This window comes from Coturnix japonica, chromosome 1, assembly GCF_001577835.2.
Source record: "Coturnix japonica isolate 7356 chromosome 1, Coturnix japonica 2.1, whole genome shotgun sequence".
In the NCBI taxonomy this organism is placed as follows: Eukaryota; Metazoa; Chordata; class Aves; order Galliformes; family Phasianidae; genus Coturnix; species Coturnix japonica.
Window position 1 is genome coordinate 169,412,670 of NC_029516.1, and position 25,402 is coordinate 169,438,071.

The window sequence follows — 25,402 nt, forward strand, 5'->3', positions numbered from 1 at the left end:
AAGAAACAGTCAGCTTCTGGTCGATAAGTAAAAAGATTATTCTGTTCTCTTCACTTACTTTGTCTAAAAGGAATCACACTGGGAAAATTAATTGGATTCTGTAAAGAACCATGCTTCGAAACAGATCAAAATGTTCTTAAGAATAAAAGTTACTTTCCAGGTCAAGATTTTCTGGTTGTTTCTTAAATGTGAGGCTTTCCGACAAGCAGTTGTTTTAAAAGAACAAAACATCAGTGATTGAACAGAAATCTAAAAAAAAAAAAAACAGAAGAAGGGGAAATAATGAGAACAACAACCAAAATAAATGGATGTGATATTGAAACAAAAAACTAACAGCCCAACTACAAAAAGCACAAAAACACAGAAGGAAGCTTTCTGGCCGAGCCTGCTTGTTTTCTTCTTTTCCTCTCTCCATGAGATAAATATTGATTTAAACCTCAAATTCAGAACTGGAGTCATAAACAATGTTGCTATTCTGTTATTAGGAGAAGATTATAGCCATAAAAAAGCATTCAAATCTAACTAAACAGTCCAACTGCCGCCACTGAAAATGGCTCATGCAAACCATTGTCTGTAGGAAAGGACCCTGTAGCTATGTCTATCCTAGATACTGGGACAGGAACTATTTTATGACTTCTAGACCACCTGAAGCATGTCCATAATTCTTAAAAATGTTGTCTTTGCTTAAAGTTCTGAATGGCAATGGCACAAGGTTTGAGCTGTCATCTAAACTATGGCCACTGCCCAAAGAGAAAAAGAGCATCAAGAGTCATAATGACAATTAAGACTTACTAAAACACTGCATACTGGTACAGATGTAGTTAGGACTGTACTGATACAGAATTATGATATTAGTGCCAAAACAATGTTTAAAATCTAGCTAAATATTCTGAGAACTGTCACAGAGAATGTTACATTGTTATGCTTATGAGAAATTGGTTCTTTATGATAGATTTCATCCTCAGATTTAGAGTGATGTCTTACTACAGCATCACAAGAAAGTACTTAGCTTGTCAAAACTGTATGAAGTCCATTAACATGTAAAGATAACCAAACATAGTAGCTCCTACCATGAATCATGGTCACACAGAGTTCAATCCTGCAGGGATTTGAGAGCTTGCTGGCATATGAGCTCTTAGATACGGAACTTGGACTCTGCTCCTTCTAAGAAATGCCTTTGTTCATCAAAGGGTGAAAGTTCTGCTAAAGAAATGTAGTTCTGGGAAGGGATCTATAAGCAGCTGTTGACATAATTAAGCAGAGTTCTGTGTCTAACAAAAGCTACTCTATTTATGCTGTGTTCCCTAAGAGACAGATTAATTACACTGAAAAAAAAATACTCCTTTCTGGAGTGTGGAAAATAGTAAAAAAAGATTATTCTAATTTAACACAATTTTCATTAGTTGATAAAATGGCATATGTGTTTGTCTTGTTCTGTCTCTACTTTGTCATAATTAATGCTGATTTCAGAATAAATTGCTTTTGGGTTGATCATGTAGGTTGGTATACAAACACACAAGCACATACTATGGAGTACACTTAACGTGTACATACACACATAGAGCCACTGGATGCTCTGAAAGAGAAAAGAAAGCTGCAGCTGTAGATTCCATTCACTGTCAAAATAAATAAATAAATAAATAATTTAAAAGCCAGTTACATTTCTCTGAAGGTCTTCTTTATAGATCAGTGTGACACTTGTCATATTCAAGAGGCCATTCAGAGACACAAGGTACAGATGGCTTTTTAGAGGCCACTGTCACAGCCCTCCTGTACAGTCTGCCAAGTACTGGCGACATTTGCGCAAAAGATAAAATGAAACCAATTCCTTCTGGTTAAAAGATTCTGCTACAGTGTTGCAAAGTCGAATCATCTAAGGACAAAGCAATAAACCATTTCTTTAACAAAAGGTTTCTTGTAAGGCCCAGAAGATTTGGTGTTATTTTTTTCTTCAACACAGATTTGAGAGATGGTTGTTTTTCCTTCCTGCTTAACTTATTCCTACAGCATAGAGCAACACACGTGACAGACACTGAATGTACAGTAAGGTGGCCTTTTTTTTGCATTAACCAATGCAGTAGAGTTAATTGAATCACAAAAGCCAAATCAGACTGTTTTGGAGAAGCCCATTCAGAAATTTGAATAATTTTAAGAACAAACATACTTTGGTTGACACATATGCCCATCATTCTAGATGAAGTTATACAGTGGATGAATCTCACGGTGTGTCAGATTGAATTATATCTTTTCAGTAGCGTTTTCAGTTGTCAAAACAACCTGTATGAAAGGTTTTCCTTTTACTAAGCTTTTAAATCCTTTTCTCTGGAGTTGCTGAACATTTCTGTCCATCTCTTCTGAGTTTTTATCTCAGTTTTAATGTCTTGGTTATACAGGATAAAAATCCGAAGGGAGAAATATGAAAGGGTACAATATGAATCATGCTCAAGATGAAAATCTTTGAGCTTTTGAACAGCAAAAACAAGAAAACTCACAAGGGAAATGAGCCCGCTGGTAAACCTGAAGGAATCAGAATAAAATCATTTACTTTTTGTTTTCAGTCAAAACCTAAATGAAGTAATCCTTATCTCTATATTTTTCTTTTCCTTGTACTCATGAACATATTGCATTTTTTTTCCATTTGCTTTTCATTACCATCCTATTGTGAAAAGCTACATTTTAATTATTTAGACAAATTAATTGAAATATAGTGCAAATAACAGATAAAGCAATTTCCTACATCTCTTGTTTAAAAACTTTGAGATATGTGAAGTAATAGCTTTGTATTTTTCTTATCTGGCTCCTGTTGATTGCTAACACTGTAGGCCTTGCAATTCCATAATGCAGTGTGTTGAAATACCAGTTTTGAACTGCACTCAGTACTGATTTCTATGCAGTAAAATTTGACATGCAAGAGAGAAATCAGTGAAAGTGAATTTTGCATATTATAAATAATTTTACATTATTTATTAGGAAAAGCTAGATTTAATTTCGCTTATTAAAAGCCTAAACAATAATTACGTGTCTATATTATTTATTTATTGCTCAGAACATGCTGCAGATAGATTCATGTTTTAAAGTACCTTTCTGTGACCAAAAACATGACAAGCAATGAATCAGAGCAGCACTGTCAAAGTTTCATAGCATTATCTCCAAGAAGTGATCTGTATGTCAGCTCTCTACAAGGACAAAACCTAAGGTTGGAGTCAGTGCCAGTAGTGATACTGGAATAGGGTTATGTCAGGTTAATGTAACTCATGTTCACATTTGATGACTCATTTTAGATTTGTTCCCTTCAGTGTTGTTATCAAACTCAAATATGAGCCATGACTGTAAAATGTTTATGTGCTGCAATGAAAGCCTTTACAATTTGAAAGGCCCAACGTTTTCATAGTATTAAAAAAGAAATTGCATCAAAGAGTTTATAGGAAAAAGCCAGTAAAAAGCAGACAAATAAATGGGATCAAAACTGAGAAAGATCTTCGTGTGTGTATGCCTCTCACATTCAGTCACATAACACTTCCAGCATGCCCAGTGGACACTGGGGAAGACTTGAAGAAATTGACATGGAATTAGTTTCCAAACACATTTTCAGCATGTTACAAATTTTGACTGTGTGACATTCTTGTGGCCTTGAAATTCTCTGTCACTCTATTGTCTCAACAAACGCAATCGTGTCCCTCTGGAACACTGCCTGCAAACAACATCCACATGGGGGTGGTCAAACTGAGCTTCCCCTCCCACACCCCTCTCCTTAGGAAGATCTCAATCTCAGCATTAATAATAACTGCATTTAGAGCTCTAGACAGTCACCTGGATCTAGAGTACTCCTCTACCTCAGGTTGACACATGATCCTGGGTGCCTGACATCAACCGGTCAAACATGTCAAACGTGCTCCCACACTTTCTTTCAGGGATCTCCTAACACTTAGAAGGAATAACTGAGAAAGAGCTCTATGTTATTTTCACTGTTATTCTAATCGTTATATATTCCACTATTCTACAAACAGGAATACTTGATGTAGCTGGACTCCCACTGTGTCACTTTGGCCATTGTTACCTCAATGCTGCCTTTGGATCTTTGCTGTCCTTATCAACTTACAGCTGTTACAAACTCCTAGAAATACCCAGACTCTTTTTATTCAGTGGTTTTACAGTGCCTTACAATCCCAGATTGCATGGGATCCTGTGCAGTGTTATCTAGTGGTTGAAATCCCTGATCATGGCAGGGAAATGGAATGGACTGGTCTCTGAGGTCTGTCCCTTCCAATCCAAGCCATTCTGTGATTCTATGGCTTTTGTAACAGGCTTCTAAGGACTATCACAGAATAAATACAACATGCTAAATGCAGTGAAACACTGCCCCATTGATGAGAGCTACACCCCAACAACCTTCATCAGAGACAAGAAGCAAATCTCCCCAGCAAGTAAGAATACAAAGAATACTCTAGAAATTCATCTCACTATTTAATATCTAAATTTCTTACACAAAAGGCATTTTAGCATTTCTTGAATACCATTCAATAATTCTCAGACAAAAACTTCATTGAGATAGTTACAATTGAACATACATATCAATAATTTAAGGTAAAACACATTACAGGGATATATATTTAGCCTCAAGTAAGATTTACAAACCTAGGAAGTTTATAGATCTGGTTATACTGAAAAGAAAACCAAGGCTGTTCAAGAATTGGAAATGTGAAAAAAAATGCCTCCAAACAGTGAGAGTTGATGGCCACTATGGAAAAAGAGGAAACATGCCTTCAGCATAAGATCTACGGAAACCATTGCATCCAGTTTCTAAAAAAGAAAATTATTTGTGGAACTCTTTGAAGGAAAATATTATATATCAACCTCTATTAAAGAAGGCACTCCAAAAATCTGACTTCAAGTATTGTGTAATTTAAGAGGCCTGTTAATAAAGTTGTTTTATAAGTTTGTTTACCTGTAAATTATTAAAAAGAGTAAGTTCAATAATACATTCCAGTCTTCATATATGAAATCCCCATTTTTGGCATTAAAACTCAACTCACTATAGAACCATTAGTTATACTTTCAAACTTCACCCATTTTTACCTGGAAAGTACATGGACTATACTATCACATAAATTAAAGGACTTAGGACCCCAAGTCAGATCAGCTAAAAAGACTTAAGGCTCCTGTATCTTCCTAAAGTCATGCAGGGCTTCTTCAAAATTCCAAGTAATTAACTAAATGTGTGAAAATAATTGAAAATTTTAAAATGCTGAATTATACTTAGCCCAGGATCTCTGTTCCAAAAATACATTGCTAACCATGGTGCTCACAATCATTAGTTAAATGCAAACACAAAATCAGCTTACTCATGGCAGTGCATACTGAAGCTTATAGAATAGTCTGGTTCCCCAGCATATCTCAAAGTGCTTTACAGATGAAAATGGACTGACATGGCAATTGTTGGACATGCACAGCTTCCACTGAAGCCACAAAATATACCTCAAAATTAAGCGATAGTCAAAAAGCCTGTTTTCACACATTTACTCATTAAAACTCTGTCTGGCTTCGAGACCCAGTGAACTCAGCAGGGATGCTTTGGTAAATAGGAAGTACTGAACACAGCTCTCATGGAATTTCACAACGTTCTTATTATCATGCTCCATTACTCCTTGCTACATCACACCTCATTTTACAAACAACACCATATAAAGGACCAAAGTAGTCTGTAATACCATACCAGTAGAACCTAGAGAAAAAAAAAAAAAAAAGCACACACACAAAAAAAAATTGATAAGCAATGCCAATGTAAATGGTGGAGTTAAGAAGAACCCACGATGCCTGGTTGTCAATCTTATGCTTTAACCTCGAGGTCAAGAAGCCCTCTTCTGCTGTCATTGCCACAACAGACCATGAACTGAGAGTGAAAATCTGTGGGGAAACAAGGAAAATATGAGAAAGTACTTATTTGGGCTTGGAAATAAAAACCTCACAGAACTCTTCTTTCTGATAACCAATTGGCAAGACTGGGGAACAGTGCCTTATAAATGAACAAAGCCAGATCAGGACTTTTGAAAAGAAGATAAAAGGGATCTTCTCCACCCCAGGAATAAAAGGCTGGGCGACTTCTGGAAAGAAAACAAAAAGGACAAAAGGGGCAGAGTTAGGCTGGAGATAAAAGGGAGAATCTAAGAGAAGTGAGGAACACCCTGATCCCTTCTTGGGTTTGGTAGAAGAGGCCTTAAAGATTATCCAGCTCCAAATCCCTGCCATGGACAGGATTGCCACCCCTTAGATCAGGCTGCCCAGGGCCCCAGTCAACCTGTTTTTTCAAAGCTCTGACACAAATAAAAGAGGCAGAGGGGTTGTCTTATCACCCTCATCTACCTCTCAACCTGCAGCTTCCTCTTTCCATGCTGTAACTCCATCTTGTTTACAAAGCATAATTTGTGTGTGAATGTTTAGCTATGGCTACATTTACAAATAGTTCTTTTACTATTTTCCCTAGAAACATGTACAGAATACTGAACACTGTATTCTTTCCTATGCATACTTCAGAATCCACAATATTAAGCTAAATCCTTTTACTATATCCTGTTTTTCAAACAATTAACCACCATTTATTTGATGCTACCCATTAATAATTTGGAAGTTTTATAGCTTCTTTTGAGTTCATGATAGGTTTTCCAGCCATTATATTTTTAATTCCACAAACAGGGTTTAAATACCTTGCCTACTGAAGCCATAAATCACTGTGCTAGAAAGCAGAGTGCTCAGTAATTGCCTTTTTATTTACTATACTGATACAAGCAATTTAAATATGACTGAATTTTCAAACTTAGAAACAACATAGAGAGACTTAGGAGAGAGGTATACTCAGAAACAGCAATCAGCAGTCATTGTTTTCAGTTGCATTAGAATTAATGTCTAATTTTTGAAACATATTAGGACAACTTCAGGTACCACTTGTGACTATAAAGGACCAACAGTCTCAGTGTTTGCTGTTGTGATCCTGATATCAGCTACCCATTTCACCTCATTACTCCTCAGATCTAGAAAGAGCTAAAAGAGACAATGCATCCTTCTATGGATGTGGTAGGAGGGCAACATATTTCTTTGCTTTTAAGTTTCAGTCACTCTTGGCTAAGCTAGAAACATACAGACAGATTTCAAGGACAGAAGCTCTCCTAAGGAAATGACAAGGGATTTATGGTTGAGTATATCAGGTAATCTCCCTACGGGACAATATGGGACTCCTTTTTTTTTCCACAGCAGTCTAAACCTTCTTGTAAGAGCCAGTGCAATTATCTCAGTGGTAAGTACTGTATTTTCTGGTAGATTTTTTCTTATTACTGTATTACCACAAGACTCAAGACACAACATGGTATTATATCTAGACCTATATTCACACAGGAGCAAAATATCAACCATTCTGTTACTACCTTTAGGCTCACGCTTGGACAACTCAAAGCTTTCCCGTGTCTCAATTTTCCATCTTTGAAGAGATAGCATCATACATAACCCTAGTATGCACACCGACTTTAAACAATCTGGATCTGGGCTATTAGTGTAGCATCTTAGAAAGTGAATGTTGTACGACATTCAATGAAAAAAAGTCCTAGAAGCAGTTTTCATTACAATAAGGACTTAGCAATATCAAGAAAGCCACTAGCTTTATTTCCTCTTGCTTACAAGGAAGGGAGTATATACAGATACAAATATTATTTTTTTTATTTTATGATTTATTTATTTTTTTAATCCTTATGTCGCCTAACACCTGTGATATTGTTTACACAGCCCTATGTTTCCACCCCTCTAAACACCCATACACTTTTGAAACAGCTCAGAAAAATCACAAACAGGAGTGTAGCAGTAAATGAAATGTATACGAAAGAGTATAAACTCAAATTGTTTCATAACAGTCATAATCTGCACCCCTTTTTCAAAAGGGATAGTTTACCAGAACTGTTTTATTTTCCCATACTCCTAAAATGTTTAGGCCTTCAATCCAAAATATTCTCATTTGGAAAACAGTCCTGCTGTGCTCCTACAAATCTACTCAAGGCCAGGGAATGAGAAATCTTATGAGGACGTTTATGGGACATCCCAGGAGAAGGGACAACCATCTCAGGAACAGAATGTGTGCTGATGAGGTACCCAAACAATACCAATCAAAAGACACCATAAAGCACTTTTCAACGGAGATTAATTGGACTACTTCTGAATTCCTATAATTGTAAAGTAAGATATTTCATTTGGGTGATGAAAACTTCCATGGAAGGTAGCTGGGTTTGTGTGGAAGTCCATTTAGTAAAGTCCATACATTTACATTAAGAAAGGATTTATAAGAAAACAGTTCTAATTGCTCACATCTAATTGGTTTGAAATCAGCTGGAGGTAAAGCCCTGGATACAGCAGTCTATATACCCAGTTTCTCTTTGCTCATTCCTAGGTACTTTACAGTCAATCCATATAATTACTTGTATTTCAGTTGATGCAATTTTATGTAATTTGGCTGAAACGAAATCCTTATGGGGAATGCACATACAAGACAGAATAAAGCAGTTGGTGTACTCACAGTCCTCAGCATTTTTCTTTGCAGCATTTCCCTCAATCACACTGCAGGCCCTTCCCTATTCAGCTTATTATGTATTTCTTATTATTATTTAGCTTATTATATATTTCTTATTATCATATAAACTTGATGACTAATGACATTAATTTACAAATTCTTTATTCTAGTGCAGGTTGATTGCTAACACTGAAACTCTTCACAGTTTCTGTGCAATAACTGGCATGCCTCTCTCTATACTTCTACAACACAGTAACTGGCTAATCCCACAGTATGCTTTCATGATCATTAATTGTAGCTACGTTGGTCAACAAAATAATCAGAAGAGAGCTATGTGAGGTCAAATCCAGAGTCTGCCCAGAGACCAACAGAATCCACCCGTTCTCCTTCCAAGTGCCATCATCCATCATCTGTTCATTACACTTTGATTTTGATTTTTTGTAAACACAGACTGCATAATTTTACTTTTTTTTTTTTTTTTTTTTTTTTTTTTCCTGAATCTGACCCAAGAACAATAAGAATGTGAACTTTCTTCTGGAAGTAAGAATTGAAATAGGCTTGCAAACAGCTGGGAAGGATTGCTAGCATCCTAAGAGGCTATCTAACACTGAGTTGTTTTCCTCAACAAAGGGGCTCGATTCCTTCGATATAAGGATCCAGATTTAGTGAAAAGAAGATCAACATCAAAAAAACCTTTATTGATTCTCGCCAAGAAATATGCATTACATGCAAGGTAAAATAACCCACTTAACTCTTAACACAGTGTTACACACTTCTTTGCTTACTTCTTGCATCAAGAAGCAGCAATTAAATTCAACATTTACAAATGTTGGTCAAGTCTGAATTTCTCGTGCAATTCTGAGCTGATCTGCATATTTTAATCCAAATATGCATAAAGTGGTATAAGTCATTATTATTACTTGGGTTAGTCTCACAAATTTTCTTTGTAAGTTACAGAATTATAAATCTGGGACCAGTTGCTTGTTCTGGAAATTTGGATTTAGAGTCACCAGAAAGTATTTTCAAAGTCCACATTTAACCTATACAATTAATCTGAAATTCTAAAAGAAGTGATCATTCACATAATTCGGAAGTACAGACGATCAGGGTATTTCTGTCTCAGAGTTTAACAATGAAAACTTCTCTTGGAACATATTAATTGTAAGATCTTTCCACCATGAAACCAGAGGAATAAACAAAATGCTTACATTGAATAAGTACTTTTAAAAGAAAATAGATTTTCAAGTCAAATTATATGTATATTTTGTTCATAGATATATGATGTTGCATCTTCAAGGGCTTATTCATATTGAATTCTGTTTTTTATATATACTTGTATGTCTGTATTTGAATAGTGCATTTAATTCTGCTTTTACTTTAGCATCTAATTTAGTGTATGGTCGCCCATAGAAGTGAGGTGGGATAAAATTAAGTATTCTCTGCATCATCACTGCACTGATCACACAAATTTTTCTTACTCAAAATATATATTATACAGAGGGATTTTTTGAAGTTGTCATGACAGATGATGTTTTTTCAATGGCTCTTCAGTTAAGAAAGTACTGAAGATTGACAATGCAGCCTAAATCTGCTTCATATTTCTCTTGTCAGCTGCCAGGTTAGCAGCCATGTCAAAGAAAATACTGTAAGAAAGAATGACATTGATCAAGATGATAGAAAAAGAAGTATTTATTGTGGAGGTGGCTCAGGTAGTAAAGATATCCAGATGCAATGAAGCAGTGGTTGTGCCAGTGTTTCATCACCCTTAGTGTAAGAAAACACCCTATTTAGATTTCCCCTCTTTTTTTCCCCCCTGTCCTGTCACAGCAAGCCCTGCTAAACAATCTGTCCCCTTCAAGTGCTAATATTTGAGGCTCAACTTAAGTATATAAGCAACAGTTAACAGTGAGAAATCTCATCCATTTTATAAGCTATTCAGTGTTTTCAGCCATGTTTCTACAGAAAGTAATTCACCTGTAGGCAGAGAACACCAGCTGCTGGCAGTGAACTTCTCAACTCTATTAAAAATGATACATGCTCAATTGTTTGGGTAAAATAAATGTTTCTTTTGCAGAGTTTTCAGTATCTTTATAGCTGAACCACACAATTTTCTGTAATAGCTTCTAAATGTTAATCTGTGGAAGGTATCACAAGGAGCAGGAAAATCATAAGACAGACTTTAATGACAATTAAGGATGATAAACAAGTGATGCTGAAGGTAACTAAAAAGCAAAGCATCAAGCCTAGGCATGTATTTGCAAAATTTAAAAATCAGTCAGAAAAAGAAGGCAACACTGTTAGAGTAAAAAGTTGGAAATAAATATGAGCCCTTGACATCATAAAGTGTATGACAGGATGTTGCTGTGAAAGATCTAACACAGCAAAAGCACTGGTAGAATTTATTGCTTAAAAAGTAAATAAGAAAACAAACACAAAACATATGCTTTTTAGATAGAATACATTTGTTCTAAATGAAGAGCAGGTAGGGACTAGAAGAAGAAAGGGAATGAGAGAACAAGGAATTATTCCAAAGCCAGTATGCATCTCCATATATCTCTCGTTCACTGCTACAAGTTCTATTTCTCTGTGTAAGATGAAAAACAAGGCTTCCAGCCCAGTGAACTCTAAAACAGAGAAAGATATTAGAAGAAACTACAATCCATATGTCACAGTAAAATTAGCAGCTGCAAATGTAACAGCTGTTACAAAATAGAATTGATACTATTTGTATTCCCAATGAAATTAATGTATGACTTCATGATTATCTTACTAAAACAGTAACAAGGGGATATTACTGAACTTAATAAACTGCTAACAAAACAATTTATAATCTCCAGTATGGGGTTTTAACAGATATACCATTTTTCTGTATAAAATTAAGCAGACAAAGCTACATATGAACAATAAGAAACTAAGCAGACTGCAGTAAGTAAAGTTCAAATTAAAGTACAGAAAAAAAAGCCATCAAGACTTCAAGCTTTCACATGTAAAATGAAAACAAGAAAAGACAAGTCTCATTTTTCATGCACATCTTACTGCTGACACAGACAACTTTAAAGAATATACTATTTAAGGAAACATAAAGCTTCTTGATAGAAACAAGCTAAATATGAATAATTATGAAATAAGTACTTAAAATGAAACATTTATGAACATGGGCATGGAGCAAGCCTAGGAGCCTATATGGAAGCAGCAACTGCATTCTAGCAGACTGGGATGGTCACATTTCCCACATACCCCAAATTATAGCATTGAGATGGCAAAATTAGATCTTCATCTAATACTGACAGTGTTAATGGATCTGCAGGAAAACATTAAGAAAATAAATCAAATCCATAACTTGATTTTGTAGGTGTTGGTTATTCTACTCAAAGCAAAAAATCATTAAAAAAATGGAGTGAAAATTTTTAGAAAGCATGTTATTCAATGCTGGATGAGGTGCACTCCATTACTGTGCTGTTTTAGATTTGCAGAGTAATTAAAATATGAAGTTACACATGTCCCAGGAGCATCTTATAAAGACTTGATTTTAAAAGAGCCTCTGAGGAGCCCCAGCACCACCTTGCTCTTTGCAGCACTCACAGGCAGAGTCACACAGGGACTACAGCTAATCATATAGAACCACAGAATGCATTGGGTAGGATGGGACCTTGAAAACCACCCAGTCCCAACCCTGGCTGGTTGAACTGTCCACATCCAACCTGGCCTTGGGCACCGTCAGGGATGGGGCACCCACAGCTTTTCTGGGGAGCCTGTATCAGGGCCTCACCATTCTCTGAGCATATTCTCAGTAACATATGCTATTAGATGCAAAATCTTTATCTAGTCTACCTATCTTACACAACCAGAAAAGAGAATTGTGGGACTGTCTCAGAAAAGACACTCATTTGTCATGAATTCACCACAGCTGCATTTACAACATCAGAAGTAACAAAAGAAGCAAACACTAATCACAGCATCCAACTGTGCCCATTAACTGCTGACATAACCTCGAGCACTCAAGGATTAGTGTAAGTGCCAATTTTAGTTTTGAGATTACAAATAACATTTCCTCTCATATGATATACTATCTGAAGTTCTTGCAGCCACGTGATACTGGAAGATAGATTAAATTATATAGAAATCTCTGCATCTAAGAAGCAGTTTGTGGCTCAGTGAACTTCTGCACTCCTTTCAAAGAATCATGTGTTAAAAAGTATTAGGAAAACTAATTTTGTGGATTCATCTGCAGACTGGCCGGGCTCTCATCACTAGGCAGTTCATGGAGAGTCAGGAGGCAGAGGGCTGACATTTAACAGCTAGAGGAAACAGCCTACAATTCTGCATCTTGGTTAAGAAACAAACCTGTATCAGTTAATAGGGAAAGCTGGAAAGCTTGTGACACTACTGTAAAAAGCAGCCTTTGACATTGCTGCCTGAATGAAAGGCAAAGGAGATTCCGGTTCCTTGTCAACTATTATCTGTAAGTTGGGATCTGAAAATACAACTCGAGAGTGCAACTGACATCTCTGATGTTATTAAGTTAAAAACCAACCAATTGCAAAAACAAAACAAAACAAAGCACCAACCTCTAAGACAAGAGTTGCAACGTGTCCTGTATATACAGCCCTTGTGCCCAGCTTCTTATCCACTTGTATTATTTCTTCCTTCTAAATTCTCCTATCTTAAAAAATGCACAGCAGTATTCTCTCACTGTACTTCAGCAAGATAACCAAAGAAACGTACATCTAAGCCTCTGCTTTTATTAATCTATGTTCTTTACTTCAGGGATGTATTCCAGCTGAGATGAGGAGAGAATTTCTCAAGCCCCTCTGGTCACTACCACAAAAGTCCTTGTCCTCTTCTTTCCTGTTTCCTTAAGCTGATGCTCACTGTTGGAAACACGATCCTCAGCAAATGGGCTTTTGGTAGGATCCTGCATGGTCTTTCTTAGCTTATGTTATACTTTTTAGTATGTGTGCATGAAATAGAATCTTAATGTCTCGCATTCTTTGGTAATTAGACACAGGGATTCTAGGTGAAAGCCAACTGCTGTAATGCACTTTTATCCACATATTAGTTTTCAACAGCCGAGAAAAGGGGCCTTTAACATGAGTGTTCACATTTCAAAGTAGAGAGGAAATCTATAGAAAACAAATAAATACAAATATTTATTCTACCCACACATTTTGTGACTACCTTATTTCTGCAGCATCTGGAACAAAACTATATGTGACAGCTGTAACAAAGCAGGAGATAAACACTTATATTTTTTCAGGTAGAAAGAAAGAATGAAACAGAGGTAAGAGCTAAAAAATATCCCTAAGTGCTCGGGAAGAGATCTGCAGGACTGAACCCTGGATTTTTACTCTCATATTTTAAAAAGCACAGGCTTCATGCATCAGCAATTCTGAGGAAGACGTAAGGGAAGGAGCATGCTTTGTAATGTGCAGTTATTGAAGTTACAACACACTGCGTGTGCCTCAAAGGCTCAGGAACAAAAGGACAGAAAGGTGAATTTATTACCATCGCAGCCATGGGATGCTTATAACTCTAAGTGCAGCTCTCCAGTGATTTCCACAGCTGATGTTTGCAAAGACACTGCCCATCGCAGTGTCTCTCTGTTACTGCCCTTCCAACCAAATCTCATTGACACTGAGCAAGCAGCCAGCAGCTCACTCAAAAGGTGATAAAGCAGAAATTCACTCTTTGTAACTACCCTTTGGCATCCAGGTCAAATCAGTGTGTAACCGATGAGTGTTTTCCCTATATGCAAGTTGTTAAGGAGGCAAATTCACTGGATTGCTTGAAAGACTGAGATTGCCTGTAACTTCTAACTCATTTACAATGGTTCCAGGGAGGGCAGTGAAGCAATAGCTGCAGAGAGACTGCAGTGCATCAATGGCAGCATGCAGACCACTGATACTGAGTATTTGGCAAAAGTCTTAGGGCTGAACTCTATCCCTTTTACAGCGCTCTAATGGGAAGGAATGAGGAAACAGAAAAGAATGTGGACATTTGAGGCTAAGATGTGCACTAAAGCTTTTTAGCAGGTTCAGGGAGAGTTCACTACCCTGTTTGCCCAACTCTCAGACTGTGTCTTACAGGACAATTCATCTCTATTTTACCTCAAATTCATCTTTTAGTTCATCTTTAGTATTTTAGTTTCACTGATAAAATGCAGTTTTTCTTAACTCCTTCTATACTGGGCTGTAATCTGCTGCTCTCACCTAAAATCAAAACACACAAGCCTCCCTATAAACTACACTCACAATAATAATTAGAGGTTAGGGTGCTCAGCACTGGTAGACCACCATTTACTCTATACGTAAGATAAAGTATATGTATTATTTTCAGTTTTTAAAATACAAGTAAGAAGTGACTCAAAAACCCCACTTTCTGGCCATTGTTCATACTGATATAACCACATACTTTCACTGCTGAGCTCTGATTTTTTAATCTTGCTTCTAATAAACGTGCCATAAATAATTTCACGTAATTTGCATTTGTATGGACTTTCTCTTTTGTCTCTTCTAATTTTTGGAGGGATTTGGAAAATACAGACAGTGAACTTACATGAGAAGAACAGGAATTAAGGAGCAGAGGAACTGATCAGAAGTTCTCTGTCCTTTATAATAGTCCTAGTAGTTCCATTCATCTCCTCGTCATGCAAATCCCTGCTTGCATTTTCCATCCTCCCTTTGTTTACTATGAATGTACATTTTTACAGAACTTTCTCTTGCTTCCAAGCAATTTTGTCTGATGAACTGGCAGCATGTTTCAGATAAACAACAACCATATTACATTTTATGTGTTAGTCTCTGCATTAGTTTATCCCAGATAGAAGAAGAAACCAAAATGCCGTAATATCAAGAAGAAAAGCTACTCAAGTTGATGATAAGCACTGGATTGTTGCAGGAGTTGCAGTTCTCATGAGACTGACTGCCAAGTGTATACACATAACTGTGAAGGAAGTTCTTTTGAGGCTTAGATAAACATTTAACTGTTTGAAACAAGGAAAAGAAAATGTAAAAGTTGAAATGTATTTCTACAGTATTAACTTCATATTCTTCCCACAACTAAGTATATAATTTCATTTCGGATGCGTTGTAATATTGCCAAGATAAATATGCTGTACAATTTTCTTAACCACGGGAAAACTAAACTATTGGACTGTAAGTTTTCCATTTAATTCCTAATCATCAGCTGTCTTATGCCACCACCAGCTGTCTTATGCCACTGCATGCTACTTAAATAATTACCAATTAGTACCTGAAATATCAATAGCTAAAGATTTCGATTGCTTTTGTTTGCAGCCAGATCTAACGGCTTAATAGGCTGGGAAAGATAAAGAAGATATTGGTTCATATTTCTGTGGCAATTCCTGGCTCTCCAATAAAACACCAAATCTATAGTAAAAGGAACTCAGCACTTCCCACATGAAAATGCAAAATCAAGCTACTGAGGCCCTTTACCCATTTTGAAAGCATTTTAAAATGAGGAGCCCCTGAAAGAAGCACAATTTACAGTTTTAAGGTCTTTTAAGGCTGTGTTTCAATAAACACTTCAAGAAAGGTAAATAATATAAATGCTGTAAATTACAAAGAAAGGAGAAATAAATTGTGTTGGGTCTTTAAAATAAAACAAATATTTATGCTGATATAGAATGCCTGTCTTTCTGTATGATCCATAAAGCATTAAGTAATTTTCCGTGTAGGCTGTTTAAACAGCACTTTAAAATGTTTCGTCTTTCTTAAGAGAGAGAAACTTCATCTCACGTCTGCAGATGCAAAGCTAAATTAAAATGCAGTACTTCAGCAGTCAGATACAACATGCTGGACAATTACAGACTGCTCTGTTTACCTGAAAAAAAATCAATCATTTCCTACAAAAAGGCTGACTTTGGGCCCTGTTCTTACAGTTCTGATCTCTTCAGTGTATCTTGGATGTTTTGGGTGAAACAAATACTGGCTGTACTTTGTTGGCAGCTCATGTGGTTGGGACTAGTCTGCCCTCAAGGGGGTTTTGAGGAATGGAGTAGCTTTGTAGGAAAAAAATGAATAAATATGTAATATAATACTTGGTGGATTTCATCAGCATCATTTGAACTGCATGTTCACCAAAACTGAATTTGACATAGTGCAAATCTGGTAGAACGTAGGGGAGCAGCATGTCAACTAGAAGTTCATATATAATAGGAAAAATCTGCCAAGTAATACATGCTTTGTGTATTAACAATGACTTAGAATAACTCTGAAATGCCAGTGATTGCTACAAGCAGTCTGACACCATGGTGATAATTGCAGTTTAATATCACTCGACAGCAAACACAACTGACACAGCTAATGGGAACATGGCTTTATTCAGAACCCAGTGTGGATAGCTGTCTGTCGTGGAAATGCTTTTCAGCGCATTTTCTCTAAAATAGCTCTGATTATTGATTATGCATTTATATACAAACACATTCTGTTTATTTAACTAAGGATAGATATTTGAGATTCCATTTGCTGTCTCTGCACATTTCTTAGCATGGCCTAATTTATTCTGCTTGGTGACTCAAGTGCAGATAAGCAATAAACAGATGCATGATACCCGATCTCCTGCACAACTGCAAGTTTGATAAATACCAGCTGTTTTTGTCTGCTATTATCAGGACTCAGAGAAAGAAAATAAAGTATCCTGTTGCATAAACTCCAGCAGCAGTAATTCACCTCCCCTGTACCTCTGAAAAATCTGCCAAGCTGAACCTGCTATTAGAACTGTACTGCTTCACCTGAGACCTTAATGTTCCCTAGGCATGGCACAATTAGGCAGAATTAACCACTTGTGTTTTCAGGCTGTAGTGGGACTTCTGAATTTAGCTAGAATGATCTGCTGAAAACTGATACAATGGTGCAAGCATGTCTTCAGAGACAGCTGTACGTCTAGAGTTCAGCCAAGTAATGTTTCACAGAGATAACTACTGTGAAGAAAAAACATATTTTGCTCCAATCAGAAAGTAATAATTCTTTCATAAAATCCTCCACAGTCTTGAATACTTGAATCAGGAAAAAGCACAGCTCATGGACAATAGTAGAGAGTTCTCTCACTTAACTCTGGACTCACAAAATCAGTCAAACCCAGTGAAACTATGTTAAGCTCTAGAAAGCTAATTTTTTGACATCAAAATATGGATGAGGTAAATCACACCCACAATTCTCTTACATTTTGCCATTTCTTATTGACTCTTTTGTTTAAATACCAGTCATTTTCTCTCATAAATACTAATGATCTAGGACTAATTGTCCTGGAAGCAGAAGGACACAGTCATGTAGTACTAGAGAGAGACTCTACAATTGGTAGGAACAGTTAATCTTTGATTAATTCCAACCTGGCTGACTGAAGCAGACTCAGATCTTCCTGGCATTTGTGCTCATGCTTATCTTTTGCACTTTCTCCAGAAGCAAAATAGAAAAGAATGTAGAATAAGCAGTAACAAAAATAAACTGATAGCTAAGTGTTGAATACTTACTACATGCACATTTAAAGATTGTTCTTATAGTTGCATACAATATTTTTAAAAGCAAAGTCTGTGAGAAAAATAGAGTCACTTCTTGCTACTAGAATTGCCTCTTGAATTTTCAGTCCAGGTGATTTCTAATGATAGCTGGGAAAAGCTCTGTCTACACCAGCCTTATCCTTTTAAACAGGTGGATTTATGCACTTATCTTTTACCATATGTCTTTAAGTTTTTTATTTTACTTACCCTCCGGCTGGTATTGTGCTATGATTGTTACCGTCTGCCCTGCTCCTTTGAGTGCAGCTGCAGCCTGCTCGTGGGTAGCACCTCGAAGATCGATGCCATTCACCTACAGAAGGAATGCAAACAACAGATCTGAGTAGTTTAAAACTAGACAGGAAGACCAAGGTTTTTATTTAAATACCTGATGCTTGCTCCTATGCAAAAGTGAAGGTACAAACTCAGAAAGGCAGAGAGAATGCTACCTATGACTACACATGAAGATCTGCACTAACATTGCAGACACTGGCGTTCCTACTCCTATCATTCCTATCATCAGACAACATCTTTTGGGGGTTTTCTTCTCTACTGACTTTATTTTTGGTGGTCTCTTAATGAATTGCTTTTTGTTGTTGTTGTTGTTTTTTGTTTGTTTGTTTTTTAATATAAAATTTACAGTAAATTACATTTTCTGCTGCGTTGGAGAAAACTGCAGGCAAAGAAACAGCTCCTTCAGCCAGAACTTGAAAGCCCATTCTGTAGCTTCAGGGAAACCTGGAAATACATGAAGCAACTCCAACCAAAAAACACTGAACAGAGGACTCAGAGAACTGAAAATTCAGCTACCATTTTTGCTTATGTAATTCTTCTCCTGTTGCCTAGAAATATAACTCTATCTTGCATGTGATGGAAATGGAGCTGCGAGCGGGGACAGCTTTGCTGCCTCTTGCAGTCCAACATTGCTAGCTATTTCCATGGGGCCCCTCTTATTTCATAGAATCAATTCAATTGGAAGGGACCCTTAAAAGTTGTGTGGTCCAACTCCCCTGCAATGAACAGGGACACCAACAGCTCTATCAGATGCTCAGAGCCCAGTCCAACGTTACACACTGGATATCCCAAGGTACGGGGCATCCACCTACAGGGAAAACTGTTCCAGTGCCTCACTACCCTTACTGTAAAAAACTCCTTCCTCACATCCTATTTAAATTTCCCCTCTCTTACTCTGAAACCATTTCTCCTTGTCTTATTGCAACAAACCCTGCTACACAGTCTGTCCCCTTCTTTCTTACAGCCCCCCTTTAGATACTGGAAGGCCACTCTCAAGTCTCCCCAGAGCCTTCTCTTCTCCAGGCTGAACAGCCCCAACTTTCACAGCTTGTCCTTGCAGGGGAGGATTATCTAATGATCATATATATTTTGCTGCATGAGCAGTGGAAGCTTAACAGAATACTCAAAGTACGGAATCCATTCAAAAAATATGGGATTGTTTCAAAACTTTTTTTATTTGTAGATGTGGAGTTAAATGCTTTGTCAGCAGCATCCCATAGAAGGGACAGATTTGATGTATGAGATTATTAACTGCTCCAGTAATGTGAATCTTGCTTTCCGACATGGCTGTTACTGTTTGGCTGTGGTGAAGTATTTGTGATTATTTAGTGCATTTGCTTTATTTATTTAATTATTTGACTTTCCTCCTCATTTTTTTTCAAAGATTACCATAACGTTTCAGCAAATAACAAGAAACACTTGGTATACAAATAACGTTAGCAGGACAGAAATCCATTTCCAATTGCTCAAGAAAAGAAAGGTAAGAAAGAAAATGAAGTAAAGGGGAAGAAAGAGCAATATCATAGATTTTGTGGCAAGCAGACCATGGTGGCACAATGGCAAACTTTTTTTTTTTTTTCTGTATTTTTTTTTTTTTTTGGTATTATTTTTACCAAATACTGAAACAAAATGGCTAAGCATTTATTGAAAATATGAAGTTAATTTTGTTTAGATTTTGACAACTTTTTAATTCTTGAAAATTTTATTACGTAGAACTTTACAAATTACAGCTGTTCATAATGCTGTTATAAATTCATTTTTTTTTTTTTTATCAAGTGTGTTTTCAAACTGGCCTGTTTTATCTTACTGTCTCTCACTAAATCTTAGAGAATCTGATTATTTTTATGAAAACATATTTAACTATTATTTACATGAAAAAAATTAGTACTGTACTGATACGTGAAGACTATTTCAAATATTAGTCTTAAACAATCTGATGTGTGATAGCTATCTAAAACCAATAGAATTCAAGAAGACTGCATTATGTTATAGCAGTGCTGACTGAATGCAGATATGTAATTGTTTGGACAAGCTTTCATATTTCTGAAAAAACGATTCCATAAGACCTAAAGATTTGCTTGTTAAACCTGTATAACTATCACATATCTTCGTGCATATTGTATAATGACAATAATGATGTGGAAGAGGAAATGTATTATAATTTGCCTCACAGAAAAATAGATGAATTTTTGAGTTACTGTGCCTGTATGTGAATTTCAAAGTAGAGGGTATGAATGCCACTATCGTGCTGATAATACCGTGCATGTATCTTAGACCCTTTGGGGCAGCAGAGGAATGGTAAAGGAAGCAGCATAGTCCCAAAGGGATGGATTCTCAGCAGACAGGACAGAGGATGACTGATAGAATATATACAGGCATAAGACAATTTAAGTAACACTGAAGTAGCTGTTACAAGCTAATATAAAGTCTGGAAGACCACCATATCTACATAAACATTGAAAGCAAATATTTGTCCCAGAACATAAAAATTTGTGACAATAGATATATATGGATCTCCATGTTGCTACAAGAGGAGTAGATACTAACTAAATGTTTGCCCTGACATGTATTGTTTCCCAGTATTTAAAAGCAAACATACTCATGTCCCCAAACTTCAAGTTGAAAAAGAGCATATTCATTTAAGGGCATTATTTCTTCATGAAAGACACAATTAACTTACACATTTAAATCAAATTCTTACCCTCAGGCCAAAATGAAAAAGAGCTTTTGGAGGGGTAAAGCTAATAGTCTATATTGCCTTTTCCTCTGAAACAGTATCTTAATTTTAACGACTGTGTATATTGATATATTTGCCAGACCTAATTTAATGGCAATTTTAAAAACCTCATTAAATTACTGCTTTCAAATAATCTAATGTTGTTTAGGTTAAGAATAATCAGTAAATGAAATAAAATACCAGGAAAAGTTGCAAGTGTGAGTAGGAAATTTTAATACATATTAAAAGGCTATGGGCTATGGTGCTTTAAGAAGCATTATACAATAAGCAAAGCAGCACTGCTGTTCTGAGCTTGACCACATCCTGATGCCCTAGCCTAGAATGATTTTGAGTGCACAATTTCCAAAGCCTAACTCCAAAATGAATTTGACATAATGGAAATAAGAAGAGCCTCCAGCTTATACTGATGTCTGTCTCTCTTGCATGCTGTAGAAAAAAAAAAAAAAAAAAAAAGTGGTATGAAAGCTTATGAAAGAAGTGCTGCAATGAAAAATTATAGTTTAAACTGATCTGAATAAAATTATGCAACTATAGGAATTATAGTTATTGTCCTTGCATTCATTGACTCAATCTAAAGCACTGCTGACTTCATTAAATTCTAAATCACAATCTAAATGAAAGATAATATTAATATTTTAGATAGGTTATACTCTTGTAAAATTGGAAGAGTTATATTCCATTTAAAACATCTGAATTTCATGTCCTATATTAACATAAATTGGTAAAATTCTAAACAGTGTCATTTAAAGACTTGAAACAGTCTGTCTGTCTTCAGTTACAATAACTAGAGCATGATTCTCATGTAGGTCATTCAAATACAGTAAAGGCTAGTGGAATACCTATTTTATTTAGCTATTTGTTTACTTAAACAAACTTACTTCATGTTTGTACAGTAATTAAATGAACAATTGGAATCTTTTGTTGAGTTGTAAAGGAAAAAGAAATCATACCCCTCCTCCAGTGAGAAAAACATAAAGGAGTTCTTTTCATTTTTTCTTTTGTCTGTCAGTGACATTGCACAGTGCTTTTATAGTGTAAAGAAAGGTACCTCTTTACCATAGAACAATATAGCAGATCTTTTTCAAATTACAGTTTAATTTGTTGAAATTAGAACTTCTGACTTTTGAAAAGGCAAACAGAAGCAAACTGAATAAGGACAACTCATTCTACTGGATTTCATCAAGAGAAGATACAAAGAACCATATTCTTCTGTCTTAATTTTGTACATGGACTTAAGTATTGCAGCAGGATTGCTGTGGCTCTGTGGGAGTTCATGTGTGCCTGTGGGCTTCAGCAGGCACGGGTGTTTTTAGACCTCTGAAAGCAAAGAGTGCAGCTGAAGCAGCTGAAGCAGCTAACTTGCAGCACAGCGGTGTGCTGTGCCCTGAAGGACGTCTTGCAGTCCATCATCTTGCAGTCCATCATCTTGCAGTCCATCCAATCTTGCAGTTCCCCAGCGAGGTGGTTGAATCACCATCCCTGGATATGTTTAAGAGCCGTTTGGATGTGGTGCTCAGGGATATGATTTAGTGGAGGGTTGTCAGAGTTAGGGTTCTGGTTATAGGGTACTATGGTTATAGGGTACTATGGGTTATAGGGTACTATAGGTTATAGGGTACTATGGTTATAGGGTACTATGGTTATAGGGTACTGGATAGGCTGCGGTTGGACTTGATGATCTTCAAGATCTTTTCCAACCTGGGTAATCCTAATCCTATGATTGCAGTTACTGGGCAGCAATGCGTTCAGCGCCCAGCACCGCGGACAGCTCCGGACAGAGGAGGGGGGCTGGAAGCGGCGCCGCTGAGCAAAAATTGCTGACTCGGCAGCTTTCTCACTTCACCTATTACCTTCTTCCACACTGTCAGGCTCTTTCTTTTGCTTTTCTCCCACTTCTCTCATTTCTAACCTTTCCCATGCCTACGAACTCCAATGAAAGTCTAATATTGTGTTCTCCTTCACTCTTTTTATGGGCCAGCACTTTCAGTGACCTTTTCAATTTTCCTTGTCTTGCTACCTTAGAATTACAAGTTTTGCCTCAAGTAAGTTGGTCTTTATGCTCTGATGAGCCGGGCATTCCAGAGGCAAATTCTTCTCTGCCTGTAAAACAAGAAACACTGTGGGGATACAAGCTATATCGTTTAAGTATGCCTTTTCCTGCCAGCTAAACCAGCTGAGAGTGGTATCAGAGCACTGCATCTTTGAAGCAGGAATAAATATTGTGGTACTGAAGTGGTGTCTTACACACTGCTGTTTACAGCAGTCACCAGCAAGCTTCATGACTCACCAGGCTGCCTGATTCATTCCAAATGGTACTTGCTAAGCCTATGGCCTGAGTCAAAGATTTACATTTTAACCCAAACTATACAGAAGTTTTCCTTTTAGAAAAGCTGCTTTTGTGAATGATGTCAGACTGGCAAACTGTGAGACTAAAAGAGTTTCATTGAAAACAATTACTGCTGTGATAGTTTAAGAGCCATTTCCTCTCCATTCTGTCAGAATTCCTTAAATCTTCTTTAAACTGGGTTAGAAATAAATGATGGCATTGGAAAATAACACACAGGGTCATTGGATCCTGAATGGACATAAACTTATTTCAATACATTGCTACCACCTACTTCTATTACCAGCTGGGACTGATGCAATCACACAGTTTTTGAGGTGATCTGCGGCATTTTATCTCACTGCTAAATGGTACAGTCTAGACAATGACATACAGTCTTTTAATATTCATACAAATTCTATTCTGAATAAAAAATATTATATATGAATATCACACTGGCGAAAAGCACAGGTTGCAATTTATTAACTTTTCATTTTAATAAATTAATATACTTTTATTTTTATTTATTTATTTATTTTAATACACAAAACATTGTTTAGTCTGAATAAGTAAGAATATTCATTTAAACTAAAATCCATATAATTAGATGTAACTTTAAACCTAACTGCTACTTATTTTAACTTCCATCCTCCCACTTGGTCACTCAAACACCCTTATATTTCTGACAACAGCTAGTCTCATGGATCTCAATAGTGTCATCTCCTAACTTAAGGTCTGCCTTCATACATTCACTGATCTTTACAGCTTCTACTATCTTTCTGCTCCAAACCGATAAAATATCAAATCGCCCCTCTTCCCTTCTACAGCTTTAAGTTTATGCATGACTGCTAATTTCATTTATTTTCCTGCCTCTTGGAATCAGTCTTCTTATTGCCTAACTGCATTTTTAGCACACAGATTTTCCTGTATCCTGCTCTCATCCTGGGTCATTTAGGAACTCCCCTAATGGTAGCAGGTATTATGCCTACCTTTGTTTCCAGATAGTCTTAAAAGGAAAGATTCCTTTCAGAATATGGATATAGCTAAACTGCCATTGATTAATCTTACTTATAATGCTACAATGTTCTTGTTTCACATCAAACTATAGTATAAGCAGAACTAATTATTGTAATTCTCCTGTTTCTGAAATGATGTAAGATCTTCTGTTTTAACAAATTTTTTTATGACACAAAGGTTATAACAATCACACCAGCCGAAACGTATATGCAAAAATTAGTCAGGTACAGACATAAAGTGTAAGGAAATAATAAAGTCTGCTTAGGCAGTCTGTCTTGGTGACTTCTCTGATTTGACAGGCTTTCCATTTCCATAGAATACAGTAATATGCCCAGTGAGATGTGAGACAACATTGTCTTGTGTCACAACAAATCTATACTGAATTCAAGCCAGTGACCACAAGGCAATTTATGACTACAATATTTAGTGGTAGCTTGTCCAACTGGTACACTCAGGAATGTTCAATGTTAAGTTTATTCTAATTTTTAATTAAAAATACTTGAATTAGAACATTCATATTAATTTCTGATTCTGCAGATTACATCTGTGTGACTCAGACGTTTTGAGCAGGTGATCAACTATTGTCTCAAATAAATCATGTTTTTTAAACTAATGGAAAAGAAGTAGCCTTTGCTCTCTGTACATGTCTTTCCTGTTTGTGTCAGTATCCCGATGGCTTGTTTGTTCAGGAAAAGGGCATATTTCCATATCTCTCTCTCTCTCTTCTGTATTTTTTTTTCTTTTTTTTTTTTCTTCCCAAGAAGAGCTCAAGTGAATTACTGCAGATATCCATCAAATATCCTACCTAATGGATGTCCAATTTCTATTATTATGCATTGCATTTTATATGTTGATTTTTTAAATCGCTCAAGAACCCCAAACGTTCTGTGCAACAGAGCAGAATGATGCCTGAAGTCTAGTCTGTTTAAGCACAAGACAGATGTCCAGCCTGGGGCAAATCTCTGAATGAAT

The 25,402-nt window shown here is 36.4% G+C and overlaps 1 protein-coding gene across 27 annotated transcripts in view; it reads right to left on the reverse strand.

Annotated features, from left to right (window-relative positions):
- DLG2 (discs large MAGUK scaffold protein 2) overlaps positions 1–25,402 on the reverse strand; it is a 964,547-nt gene that overhangs the window by 173,702 nt on the left and 765,443 nt on the right. For all 27 annotated transcript variants that reach the window (XM_032442247.1, XM_032442245.1, XM_032442250.1 and 24 more), the window contains one exon: positions 18,270–18,372. In XM_032442247.1, the coding sequence (XP_032298138.1) occupies positions 18,270–18,372 (103 nt within the window). The remainder of the gene's footprint in view (positions 1–18,269; positions 18,373–25,402) is intronic.